Source organism: Bison bison, unplaced genomic scaffold (assembly GCF_000754665.1).
Source record: "Bison bison bison isolate TAMUID 2011002044 unplaced genomic scaffold, Bison_UMD1.0 scf7180017864352, whole genome shotgun sequence".
NCBI classification, from domain to species: Eukaryota; Metazoa; Chordata; class Mammalia; order Artiodactyla; family Bovidae; genus Bison; species Bison bison.
In genome coordinates this window covers 704,503-718,429 of record NW_011494924.1, presented here as the reverse complement: position 1 = coordinate 718,429, position 13,927 = coordinate 704,503, and the positions used below count along the sequence as shown (strand labels likewise).

General features: G+C 46.8%; 1 protein-coding gene across 1 annotated transcript in view; it reads right to left on the bottom strand.

The window, feature by feature from the left end:
* ZNF341 (zinc finger protein 341) overlaps window positions 1-9,953 on the bottom strand; it is a 35,569-nt gene extending 25,616 nt beyond the window's left edge. Inside the window, exons 1-4 of the mRNA XM_010855009.1 lie at window positions 8,797-9,953; window positions 7,924-8,034; window positions 6,037-6,233; window positions 2,858-3,082 (exon numbers count right to left, since the gene is read on the bottom strand). Coding sequence (XP_010853311.1) covers window positions 2,858-3,082; window positions 6,037-6,233; window positions 7,924-8,032 — 531 coding nt within the window. The 5' untranslated portion in view covers window positions 8,033-8,034; window positions 8,797-9,953. The remainder of the gene's footprint in view (window positions 1-2,857; window positions 3,083-6,036; window positions 6,234-7,923; window positions 8,035-8,796) is intronic.
* Between the last annotated feature and the right edge of the window lie 3,974 nt (window positions 9,954-13,927).

The following is a 13,927-nucleotide window of genomic DNA, read 5'->3' as shown; positions in this document are numbered from 1 at the left end:
CTGATTTATCAGCAGGGAAGGACACTTGCCTTAGCCAGCCATGTGGGAAGAAGAGAGGAAAAGGCAGAGAGCAGGCATGGAAACCAAATCATGGGAGAATTCCAAGGAGCCATCAGTATTGCTGTCTTTTTTCTCTATGAAAGTCAGCAAAAATGGCCCAGCTAGTACAGAAATGAGTTCATAGAGCGGGCCTAATGTTGCTGTCTTTAGAAGGGCTTGCTTGTAGGTCTGGCTCTGAACTGGCATCTGAGAACCTGCCTTGTAGAAGGTTCCCCGGTTTTTTATTTGTTTGTTTGTTTTGGCTGCACTGTGCGTCATGTGGACCAGGGATTAAACCCACGCTCCCTGTCTTGGAAGTTCGGAGTCTTACTCACTGGACTGTAGGGAAGTCCTGCAGGTTCCCTATGTTGCTAAGGCTGTTCTGCCCACCTGGGGCACTGGCCCTAGTGTCCAACTACCTAGACAGTTTGCACAACAATGTGATTTATGGTGAACAGCTCCTTCCCACCTGGGTATCTGGAATTGTGCTCTGTGGCTGGAAGCCTACATGACATCCTCAACAGAAGCCCTGGCCTTAGAGTCAGAGGTGTTCTTTCCTGGCAGAAACTCTGGGCACTCTTGACTGCTGGAGGATGCCGTATGCCCCCGAGCAGCCTCTCCCCACTTTCCTGAGGCAAAGAAAGCTGGAGACTTGGAAGAATGCTGATTTCCTGCAGACTCCAGTTGCTGGGTCTTTCTTCCTTGCTGGTCCTGCTATGTATCCTTCTACATTAAACCAGCCAAGAGCACAAGCATCCTGAGTCCTGGGAGTCTTTCTAGAGAGTCACGAAATGTGTGGGTGGCTGTGGATCCTTGAAACACAGCCACTGACTTCTAGCAATTGATTCTACAAAAAAAATCAACCAGGTAGGCAAAGATAACCATACACAGATGTTACTTGTCATTTTTATAATAGCAAAAACTAGCAACGACTACATGTCCTCCCACTGGAAGTTTGGCTAAAGACAGGATGGTCCACCCACCTGGAATGGAACAGAATCCTTTGTGGCTGTTACAGTGATGGTGCTGATCAGTATTCAATAAAGGGTGCTTCTCTTAATTGCTGTTCCTTGGGTTCCATGGTCAAATATGTCGGGGGAAAAATCAGGGTTGACAAAATCAAAAGTATTTCTGAAGTATTTACTGAAGGAAAAACCCAGGGACACAGCAAGGGAAGAAGTGCAATGCTTCCACCTCAGGCTGCTTGGACCAATGATCCTTTTTCTACTGGAAAATCCCAGGGAGCCACTGTTCCGAGGAACACCTCAGTAAATACTGATGCAGGGTTGTAGGCATAGATAGAAAATGATGTTAAACAAAAAGCAAAGTAAGAAAGGGCTTCCCAGGTGGTGCAGTGGTAAAGAATCCGCCTGCTAACGCAAGAGATAGAAGAGACTCAGGTTCAATCACTGGGCCAGGAAGACCTCCTGGAGTAGAAAGTGGCGACCGGCTCCAGTATTCTTGCCTGGAAAAATTCCATGGACAGAGGCGCCTGGTGGGCTACAGTCCATGGGATCACAAAGAGTCAGATACAACTGAGTGCACAAACAAAGTAAGAAAAGCAAGTTCCAGAACAGTGCATATAAATCCATTTATATAGATGGGTATATTTTAAACATATTTATATAAAAAGCTATTTCTATCTCTATTTGCATTCGAAGGTCAGGAAATCCAGACACCAAAATTTTGGTAGTGTTTTCTCTCAGTGGAGAGAGTAAGAGTGCTTGTTTGACTTTCCAATTTTTATTCTGTAGAATTTCAAACCTACAGAAAGGCTGCAAACAGAATACAATGAGTGCTCTTTCTACCTCATTTAAGTCACCAGTTGTTACCATCTTGCCGCATCTGCAGTACACATGTGTGTGTACATATACACACATATATTCCTGCGTTCTGTTAAGCCCCTTGAAAGTTAGCTACAAACATCATGACACTTGATTCCTTAAAACTACTCAGATGCATCTCCTAAGAACAAGGACATCCTCCTATGTAACAATTTGATGAACACACACAGGAAATTGAACAGATATAATACTATTATCTAAAATATTCAAATTCCTCCATATTCTAATCTCCCTAAGTGTCCCAGTAAGGCCTTTAAGGCTTCCCTCACTGCAAACCCCCACACCCTATCTAGAATCCAACCAAGAATTGCAAATTCAGTCGGTTGCCCTGTCTCTTTCGATATTAAGAATAAACTTAAAAAAAAAAAAAACTTTTCTTTTGTGTACTTTCTAGTGTTTTTCTAATGGACATGGAACACTTCCACAAAGAATAAAAATAGAAGGGCTTCCCTAGTAGCTCAGTGGTAAAGAATCCACCTGCTAACGCAGGGGACACGGGTTTGATCCCTTATCCAGGGAGATCTTACATACCGCTTAGCAACTAAACCCATGTGCCCCAATTATTGAGCCTGTGCTCTAGAGCCCAGGAGCCTTGACTACTGAGTCCTCGAGCCACATCTACTGAAACCTGCTCACCCTAGAGCCTGTGCTCTTCAGCAAGAGAAGCCACTGCAATGAGAAGCCTGTACACAGCGACTAAAGAGTAGCCCCCAATCTCCCAAACTGGAGAAAAGCCTGTGCGCACAACAATGAAGACCCAACACAGACAAAATTTTTAAAAATATAGTAATTTTTAAAAAAAAGAATAAAAGTACGAGTCAAAAGAACTGGACTATGGCTATGAAACCCCAAAGTCAGGCTATGGGTCCCAGCTGAACACATCAGCTTCCCCATCCACAGAAGGGCTGGCCAAGGGAGAGCAGACAGTCCTCCTTAGCTTGAAGAAGAGCTGGGGTCAAGCCCCTTTCTTTCTATGAGAGTCTGAATCTGCAGGAATCAACCTGCTGACCAAAAATCAAGATCCTGTGAGAAACTGGCCACCTCCTTACCTGCACAGGCTGGGGGCCTTGGGGCATGGGCTGGTCCAGGGACGTGAAGGCTGACATGGCGGACATGAGCACGTCATCGCTTACCAAGATGTTCCCCTGCACCAGGGTCTGGATCAGCGGGGACGGGGGCACTGTGATGTACGTGGAGATCTGGACAGTGAGAGAGACACGGAAAGAACATGTCTGACGTTCTGGAAGGAAGCAGACGGCATGGTAGAAAAGATCTGGGTCTGGAGTCCCACAGACCTAGATTCCATCCCCACCTCTGCCTGCTCCCTGTCACATGACCCTGGGAAAGTCACACCGCCGCTCTCAATCTGCATCTCCTCATCTATCAAACGAGGAGAATAAGTTACACCTCCCTGCAACGTCTATAACCTATGATCCAGCAACAATCTTTCCTGACCTCTGTCCTAGAGAAACATTCATACCTGTCCACAAGGAGTCCACACAAAAAAGAGTACCCTGCACAGCCTTTTTTCTAATAGTGAAAAACTGGAAATAACCTTGATGTCCATCAATAGGAGGCTAGATTTAAAAACATGTAATATAGTCATGGATAGAATACTACAGAAGGCAAGTAAGAGGTACTGCATGGAAAATTAAATTTTATAATAATAGGTACATTATATATTCTCATCTTTAAAAATCCAAACAATACTACTATGTAACTCCTGTGGGTACTTCAGTAAGTATGTGAAAATATATTAATACGCTCTCAGGTTAACAGCAAAGATGAATGGCAGACCTTACAAGAGGGTGTCAGTGACTTTCCCGTTGTAAATGCAAAGGGTGTTGTGTTTATTTGTTGCCATTCTTTTCTGGCATCTTCTTAAGTCACCTGTCTATAGGACCCCTGGGGACAGCAGCAAATGAGTCCCCAATTCCAACAGAAGTCCTTGCCCTCAACCAAGCAAGGACAGCCTGGGCAGGTTAGGGACGCACCCCATGTCACCGCCAGGAAAGACAGTGACACGTATTTTTACAATGCTATATGCATTAGCCTGAGACAAAAAAAATGGGAAATCATTTCCATGTCCATCCAGCTCACTTAAGCAGAGGGATTTGGGTTTGCCCCTAACCAATTGATTGTGTGCTAAGGTTTTCTCCTTGCCCAGGACTGGAAGAATTTCCCTCTCTTCTATTGAAAATAGAAAGGGAGTCAGGAAAGAAGGAACATCTTCTACTAAATGAAACTCATAATCAAGAAGTGAGAAAAACGACTATGTTCTGTGTTAGAAAGCGTCTGTGGTAACTTGAAAAGTTTCAGTGCACACTGTCCTAGGGATCTAGGGGTGAGAGTGTTTATCCTGATGGCAAGAATTATGTGTATACAACCACGGGGGAAAGATTAATGTTTTAGAGCAGCAGTCCCCAACCTTTTTGGCACTAGGGACCAGTTTCATGGAAGACAATTTTTCCACAGACTAGGTACGGAGCAGGGGGGTGGTTTTGGATGATTCAAGAGCCTTAAATTTATTGTGCACTTTATTTCTATTATTATTAATCAGATCATCAGGCATTAGATCCCGGAAGTTGGAGACCCCTCATTTTAGAGAAAGAAAGAGATAAGAGGAAGTTAAAGGGAAATCTAACCCCATGACCTGGCATCCTGGGACAAGCCCAGCCTCCTTTATGGGGATTCTTTACTCCCTCTGAGCTCCCATCCATGGTGTCTTTGCTCTAGAACTGTGTTCCTGACTGAGGACTCTGGAAGCTTCTCCAGATACCCCCAGCGTGGTTACCTGACCTCTAGATTTGTCTGTCTGCATTTTCATCACCTCTACTTAAAGGTCCAGTGGGCATCTCAAATTCAACATGAGCAGCTGAACTCCAAATCTCCTCCACGTTCTCCCCACTTCAGTTAATGGCAACTCCAACTCTGGGCACACTTGCCTCCTCTTAATCTCACACCCTACATCCAATCCAGCCACTGCCTCGGCCAGTTCCACTTTCAAAATATTTCTAAAGTCTCATCCCTTCTCTCCACTCCACTGCTACTATCCTGGTAAAGCCACCCACCACCGCCCACTGCTGGATTTATACAGTAGTCTCCCAATGGGTCTCTGGACTTTTCTCTTGACTCTCATCAAAATCTGTTGGGGTAAGGGTTGGGGACAGTTAAGGAGTTTGGGACTGACATGTACACACTGCTATATTTAAAATGGATAACCAAAAAGGACCTATCCTATAGCACAGGGAACTCTGCTCAGTACTACGTAACAGCCTAAATGGGGAAAGAATTTGAAAAAGAATAGATAAATGTATATGTAAAACTGAATCACTTTGCTGTATTGAAAGTAACACAATGTTGTTAATCAACTGGACTCCAATATAAAATAAAAAGTTATTTCCTGAACAACAAAAAAAATCTGGTCTCTACAGCAGCTGCAGTGATCTAACTGAAGTATTTGTTGCTGTTGTTGTCAGTCGCTCAGTCGTGTCCGACTCCTTGTGACCCCATGGACTGTAGTCTGCCAGGTTCCTCTATCCATGGGATTCTCCAGGCAAGAATACTGAACTGGGTTGCCATTTCCTTCTCCGTAAATCAGACTATATCCCTCTCCTGCTCAAAACCCTCCCATGGCTCGGATCTCATGCAGAGTAAAAGCCACACGATTTGCCAGGGTCTCCCTCTTGCCTCTCTGACCATATCACTTCTTACCCTCCTCCTCACTCACTCAGCTCCAGCCCCTCTCACCTCCTTGCTGTTCCTGGAATAAATCACACTCCCGCCTCAGGGCTTTTGCACTTGCTGATCTGCCCCCAGAACACTCTTTCCCCAAGATGCTGCATGACTATTTCTCACCTCCCAAGGTCTCTGCACAAATGTCACCTTTTCTCAGAGCTCATCCCATTGAGCATCACAGACAAAAGGGCAAAACCTCCCAGCCCTGTCCTGGTATCCCCCCTCTGCACTTGTCCTGGGAGAAGTCCATCTCCACATGTGTTTTGGGTGGTGTCTATCTTACCTTTTGCCACGGCAGCAGTGACCTGGTCTCTCTGTCCACTCCTGTACCCCTGGTGCCCACAAAGAGCATGACACACAGTGGGTGCTCAAAAAAGACTTCAAAGCTGAATGAACGAAACGAAAGAATGAATACCTGGCGATTGGGAGGAGGCAGGGCCTGCTGGATCGCTGAGGGTGCTGCCGAAGGTGTGTAGATGCTGTTGGTGGCCAGTGAGACTGTGGCCAGGGGCAGGGCACTCCCTTGGCACTGTTCCCTCTTGTGGGTCATAAACGCTGGAAGCGAGTTGAACTGCTTCTTACACTTCCCGCAGAGAAAGACATCCTCATCATCTAAGGATCACACCCGCAGAGTAGCAGAAGGAGAGAAATAACGGAAAAAAGCAACAAAAAAGGAGAGGGCATCAGTGAGAAATGGGAGGCCCATGGCTGGACCATGAGAAAGGCAAACTAAGGGCATTCCATCACTCAGTGCTTGAGGGTCCAGCATCAACTCTGTGCTTCCCATGAGCTTTCAAATCACATCAGCACCTTCAGGAATATCCAGCCAGGTTCACACAGGTATCAAAAAAATGAGAAATCAGGAAATAGTAAGGTGGCTTCGCTTCAAGGTTGAGACAGTCAGAATCTTTATCCTGCCTGAATTTATTTATTCACCAGTCCCCAAATGGGCTGCATGATCACACTCCTGGGTGCCTCTGTATCCCCTGCTCCCCCTGCCAAGCTGCCTCTCCCAGAATGACTCATTCTGCAAGGCTCAGCCTAGATGTCACCTCCTCCAGGCAGCCCTCCTAAAGCAATGTTCACAGTTCCTTCCTCTGAGCAAACCTCTCATCACATTTTCCCCATCACCACCATATTTTGCAAGGGAAGGCAATATGTCTTATTTACCACCATTACTACAATATTTTCTGGGCACATAGGAAGACTTCAGTGGATGTCTGTTGAATGCATGCAAAACTAAATGAAAGATTAGCTACAGTTAACACCACCCATAACAGAAGGCCCACTACAGGCTATGTACTGTGCCAAAATTTTCAGTATTCACTCTTCCTTCTTAAACAATATAAATTTTAGTGAGAAACATGGCCATCTAGTTAAAGAACTTATTTCCTAGACTTCTTTGCAGCTAGACATATCATGTGACTAAACTCCGACCAATAGGATAAGAGAAGAAGTATTCTGTCCCTACAATTTTCTCTTAAAAGGAAGGGGTGTGACTTCCACTTCCTTCTTTCCTCCCTTCCTATTGGCTGGAGTGTGGAAATGAAAGTGGGAGGTTGGAGCAGCCATCTTGGAACCCATGCTGAGAGCAGCAGAGCCATACAGAAGAAGGGGTCTGAGTCATTGGGACTTCATACCACAGAGAAACGTTAATCGTGCACAAATTACAAGAAACTTGCATTTCTTATTTACAACAGCTAAAACCAAATCCCAAGTACCCTCACAAGATTACTATGAGGTGGACTACCATCCTCATTGTACATACGTGGAAACTGAGGCTCAGAGAGGTTAACTCATTTGCCCAAGGTCACAGAGCCAAACTTCAGGAGCATGGATTCAAACTAGGTGCATATCTCTCTTTCCCCAGCATGGTTCCCAAGTACTCAAAAATCTTTGTAGCATGAATAGATGAACACACAGACTCATACAGGGCTCTAACAAAAGCCCTCTTCTTGTCTCAAGAGCCTGAGTTGTAAATTGGAGAGACTCATGTTTAGTGTCATAGTGAGGAGGCTGAGGAACTACTTTGGGTCAAAGGCACAAACATCAGGGCTCCTAGTCATTCTCTGTCATGATCCCCACACTTACTAAGGGATTGAGGACCAGTGGCCTCAGAGCTAAGCAGAGAAAGGTCTGAGCCTGAAGATCCAGGCTGGGAGGAAAGGGAGAGGGTTCAGACATCGGAGGACAACCTGGGGACCACAGTGGGCAGTTCACTCCCACACCCCCCATCAGCCCCACCTGTTTTCCACAGGAAGCCCCTTACCCTTCCCACTGATGAACCTGAGCAGATACTTACCCAGTGGCTGGATAGCAGGGGGTGCACTGACACTCTGGCCAGTTGGATCAGGAACTGCTCCTTGGCCATCCAACAATGACTGGACGGCCAAGACAGTCTGATTGTCCATTCCTGAAGAAAGAAAAGCAGTCTTTTTGGAAGGTGAACCCAGCATCCTGCTGTGACTTCACCCTTAAAAGCCAGACCCGCTGCAAGGCTCCGATGGCAAAAGTGGTTGGCCATGCCCTGATATGCATTCTCTCCTGCTTCTACTATAACAGAACCCAATATTTGGGGCTAGAAACATGGCCCCAAAAGAAAGATTACATTTCCCAGCCACTCTTGCAGCTAGAGAATGTCTAAGTTCTGGCCAATAGGAGTTTTGGGGAAGTTTTCTTAAAAACTACCTGGTAGGAGACCTCCTTCTTTGTCTGATCCTCCATCCTGCTTCCTAGAACAAGAAGATGATGGTGGGAAGTCCAGCCGCCATCCCAGATCATGAGGACAAGGGCCAGGCCCTAGCCACTGCAGGGCAAAAAACTGGCTAGATCCTGGGCCTCTGGGGACTGGTAGAACACGGCCACTGTCACAGCTGTAGGGGGCCTTTTTCTGGACTCCCACACGAGAGAAATAAACTTCTAGCCTGTTTAAGCCAGTGCTAGGTTGGGCTTCTCTCTTACTCATGGATGAATCTAATCCAAAGGGCAATAACCCCTCTGGAAATCATGTTACTGAGTCTTCCCCAACCACACCCCACAATGCCACAAGTCTGTTTGTACTTGGGCTTCTCCTGTTTTCTAATGTGTGCTTATTTTTTCAGGTCCTCAATAAACAGCGCAATCTGGGTTTGGGTCAGGGGTTGGGGGCAGTTCTTGAGAAGTTGACTACACTTACGTTTTCCAATCAGCTGTCACTGTTGCGATTCTCAGTAGTACGCTGTCCAGCCAAGTCACAAGCTGGAGGACAGGCCCCCTCACACCTAAGTGGCCCCCAAGGCATACTACCTCCCTCCCAAATAACCCAGAGGGTTGCCTCTTTCTCTCCATCCTCACAGTCAACCTCTCAGCTCTGACCTGGACACCTACCCCAGCCCCTCCCTGAAAACCATTTGATCCTGCGGTCAGACTGAATCCATACTTCTCCCTGTGACAGTACGGCCTGTGCACCTCCTGAGGCCAGCCTTCTCTCCATCCTCTCCGGCTCCTGCAGAAGCCACTCTCCACCAGCTGGCCCCTCTCACACTGTGCCCACAACCTCTCCTTCTCATCAGCGGCTACACACATTCAGGTCTCTCTAGACAGACTCCATCGAACCCATGTTCTCATCTCTCTTCCCTTCAACATCAAGCATCCACTGAGAGTTGTCTACACCCTCCATCTTCTCTGGCCACTTTGCAATCCTCCTCCACCCACTCCAGGGGGGGCTTAAGCCCCCAACAGTCCACCAGAATCACCAAAGAGCAGCCGGCAGCACTGGACATTCCTTCTTGAAACACCCTCTTCCAAGGCTCCAGGGCGCCAGTTTCCTGGGTCTTCGCCCATCTTTCCACTTGCTACTTCCCTGCCTCCTTCACTTTCTTCTCCTGTCTGTCTCCTACATATTTCTGTTTTGAAGGGTTCCTTCTGTCTGGCTCTCTCTCGCCTCTCACTCTTCCACTCTCCCTGAGAATCCTCACTCACCCTCATCTAGTTCTCCCTATTATCTTGAGTGTCAAACCATTTTGGGGTCCATCCTCCCCAGAACAAGGTTCAGTAAATCTTCGATCATGATGCAAAATTGCACATCAGCATTTGTGTGCAAACCTGTACCTGAACGTTTATAGCGGTTTTATTCATAACAGTAAAAAACTGGAAACAAGTCAGATGTCCTTCAGGGGGTGAATAGTTAAACAAACTGCAGTTCATCCACACCACAGAGCCTCGCTCAGTAAAAAGGGCCAAACTATTGATATAAGACACAACTTGGGTGAATCCCAGGGAATTACAATGTGTGAAAAAAGCCATTCTCAGAGGTTATATACTTTATGATTTTAATTACATGACACTCTTGAAATGATAGTATTTTAGAAACGGAGATATATGTATAATCATGGCTGATTTGTGTTGTCACAGGGCAGAAACCAACGCAACATTGTAAAGCAATTTTCCCCCAATTTAAAAAAGAAAGAAATGGAGAACAGAGAACAACAGATCAGGGTGCCAGACATGGGGGATGGGGAGCAGGGGAAGAGGTGGATGTGGCTACAAAAAGAGCAACATCTTGCAGTGAAAGGATGGTTCTGTAGAGCCACTGGTTGTAATATTATAGGATAGCTTTACAGGATGTTACATTGGGGGAAACCAAGTAAAGGATAAACAGAATCTCCGGTATTATTTCTACATCTGCATGTGAAGCTACAGAAACAAAAAGATTTCAAAATAAAAAGTTTAATTTAAAAAAGTACTGCCTGGGACGTCTCTGGTGGACCAGAGGTTAAGAATCCCTCTTCCAATGCAGGGGATGTGGGTTCAGTCCCTGGCTGGGGAACTAACATCCCACAGGCAGCAACTAGAGGAGCCCACACAGTGCAATGAAGATCCGTGTAGCCAAAATTTAAAAAATTAAATGAAAAATACTGCCTGTCAAAACTGTGGAGACAATAAAAAGATCAGTGGTTGTGGTGGTGGGGGGACTGATGAACAGGCAGAATACAGAGAATTTTTAGTGCAGTGAAAATATTCTATATGCTAATAGAACAATGGTAGATACGTCATTATACAGTTGTGCAGTAGAATGTACAACACGAAGAGTGAAACTCAAGATAAATGATGGGAACTTCCCTGGTGGTCCAGTGGGTAAGACTCTGCCAATGTAGGAGACATGGGTTTAATCCCTGGTCCGGGAAGATCCCACAAGCCAAGGGGAAATCAAGCCTGTGGGCCACAACTACTGAGCCGGAGCTCTAGAGGCCATGACCCACAACTACTGAAGCCTGAGAGCCTAGAGCCTGTGCTGGCAACAAGAGAAGCCAACACGATAAGAAGCCTGTACACCACAACGAAGAGCAGCCCCCACTCGCCGCAACTAGAGAAAGCCCACGTGCAGCAATGAAGACCCAGCAGAACCAAAAATAAATAATTAAAAAAAAAAAAAAGATAAATGATGGACTTTGAGTGCTTACGATGTATCAGTGCAGGTTCACTCTTGGTAACAACTGTACCACTCTGGTGAGTTATGTTGATTAAAGGGGAAGTTATGAATGTGTAAGATCAAAGAAGTCTCTGCATCTTCCTGTCAACTGTGTAAACCTAAAAGTGCCCTAAAAAAATAAAGTGCTTGATAAAAATGCTGCCTACCTATGCCTCTATAACTCATGCTTTCGAACTACCGTGCTAGAGAAGGCTCTTCAGATTCCCTTGGACAACGAGGAGATCAAATGAGTCAATCTTAAAGGAAATCAACCCTGAATATTCATTGGAAGGACTGATGCTGAAGCTGAAGTTCCAATACTATGGCCACTTGGTGCGAAGAGCTGACTCATTAGAAAAGACCCTGATGCTGGGAAAGATTGAGGGCAGGAGAGGAAGAGGGCAGAGGATGAACTGGTTGGATGGCATTACTGACTTAATGGACATGAGTTTAAACAAACTTCAGAAGATACTGAAAGAGATGGAAGCCTGGTATGCTGCAGTCCATGGGGTTGCAAAGAGTCCAACACAACTCAGCAACTGAAGAACAACAAATCTAAAACTCAAACTAAATGTGTGGTTCCTCACCCCTAAGTCTGTTCCTCTCCTAGTAATCCTCATCAGTAAGAATAGGGTCCCACCGCCCACCCTGTCAAAGCCCCTGGGACAACCCCTGATTCTTTCCTTAACCTATTTCCCTTCCCACCTTGATTTCTAGCCCTTCAGGAAGTCTAGCCTAGTCTGTCTCCCAAAGATCTCTCAGATCCACTTTCTCTCCATCCCCCAGCTGTCCTCGGGGCCCAGGCCACCATTAGTTCTCAGCAGGACGGGGCCGTGGTCTCAGCTCCCTGCTGCCACTCTGGCCCCTCCTGTCTGTTCTCTGGGCAGCCAGGGTGAACTTTATAAAACATACATTAGCTTGTGCAGCCCCCCTGCTGAAAACTCCTTCTTAGCTCCATACTGACGCCAAGATAAAGTTCAGAAGCATCATCTCCAGCTGCTCACATGAACCTGTGAACCCCAGACCTCTCTTACCCCAAGGCGTTTTGGACTTGCAGCTCCCACTGCCTGGGTCACTTCTGGATCCCCACAGTTCTGCTCCCCTTCTCCAACCCCGGCATAATCACACAGTCCAAGGAACTGATTTTTCCTTTATTTTTTTTATTACTCAGTACACACACACAAACAGGACTTCCCTGGTGGTCCAGTGGTTAAGAATCCACCTGCCAATGCAGGGGACACAGGGTCAACCCCTGGTCTGGGAAGATTCCATATGCTCTGGAGCAGCTAAGTCGGTAAGCCACAGCTACTGAGCCCTAGAGCTGCAACTCCTGAAGCCTGAACACTCTAGAGCCTGTGCTCTGCAACAAGAGAAGCCACGGCAATGAGAAGCATGTGCACCACAGCTAGAGTGGCCCCTGCTTGCTGCAACGGGAGAAAGCCTGTGCAGCAACAAAGACCCAGCGCAAAGGTAAAGTAATAAATAACAAAGCCAAAAGCAAAATTGTTTTTTTAAAAACACACACAAAAATACACACATTCTTATAGTGAAAATTCAAACACTGAGGGAGTCCCTGAACCTAAAGAGGAAGTAGACCTCACCTCATCCTACTGGCATCTCATCCACTGACTTGGTCCTCCCATCACAGCACTGAAGGCCAGCTGAGGTTGTCCTCTTTTACTGATTATCTTTTCTATAATTATATAATTTCTGGGTCCCTCACCAATGAGTATTCCTAAAACTTAACTTTTAGGGAGGTTTCGGGGAAAGAATTCTGATCCTCCAAAAGTTAAAAGACACGCGACTGAGACTTCCTGAGGAGTTGTAGGACTCAAAGCCTCAGCCACACACCAAGAGTCCAGCCTACTTTCAGTTTAAACTCTGATTACACACACGCTCATCCCATTCCTCTAAGAGCATTCTTGGATCTGTATCGCCCCTGCATCAACTCTGTGACCGGCTCTGAGTTCCCCAAGACTTCCTTTCCAGCTCCCAGCAAGTGCACATGGAGGTCCTTTACCTTCGTGCTGTGTGGAGTTGCTCAGTCCTGTCTGATTTTTTGCGACCCCATGGACTGTAGCCCGCCAAGGCTCCTCTGTCCATGGGGAGTCTCCAAGCAAGAATACCAGAATGTGTTGCCATGTTTTCCTCCAGGGGATCTTCCCAGCCTAGGGAGTGAACCCAGGTCTCCCGCATTGCAAGCGGATTCTTTATGGTCTGAGACCTCTGCCTTTGCCTGGCTCCAAAGCTCACAATTCCCAGAGCCTGAGGGCCATTCACATGCTAGGATCTGACAGAGCACAGGATAACCAGCAGGTGCCCAGTGTTTGCTGGTTTGGGTCTGGGAACTCGGTAACCCGGCCAACCACACCGTTGGCATCCATCCTTTCTTGATGTGGGTTTTTAAGACCCTGCACCCCAGAAAGGTACACAAAGTAGGCACCCAATGTTTGCTGCTTTCGGGTGGCATCAATCCTTTTCTGGCCCGAATTAGAGACACTATGCCAAAGCACAAAGCACACAGTTGGTGCTCAACGCAAGTTCTTCAGGTGCTTCCCTAATGGCTCAGTCGGTAAAGAATCTGCCCACAATCTCTGCGACCCAGATTAGATCCCTGGGTAGGGAAGATCCCCCGGAGAAAGGTGTTAGTCACGCACTCCAGTATTCTTGCCTGGAAAATCCCCATGTTCCCACTGGGTGCAGCCCTTCCCAAGCCTCGCATCCACGGGGCAGCCTAGCTCACCCCACACAGTTCCAGGCCTGGTTGCACCCCACCCCCGGCTGTTCCCTCCAGGACACTGCTCTCCGCGCCCAGCTCGCCGGGGACCTGGCGGCTGCAGCTGTTCCGGTCCGGGCC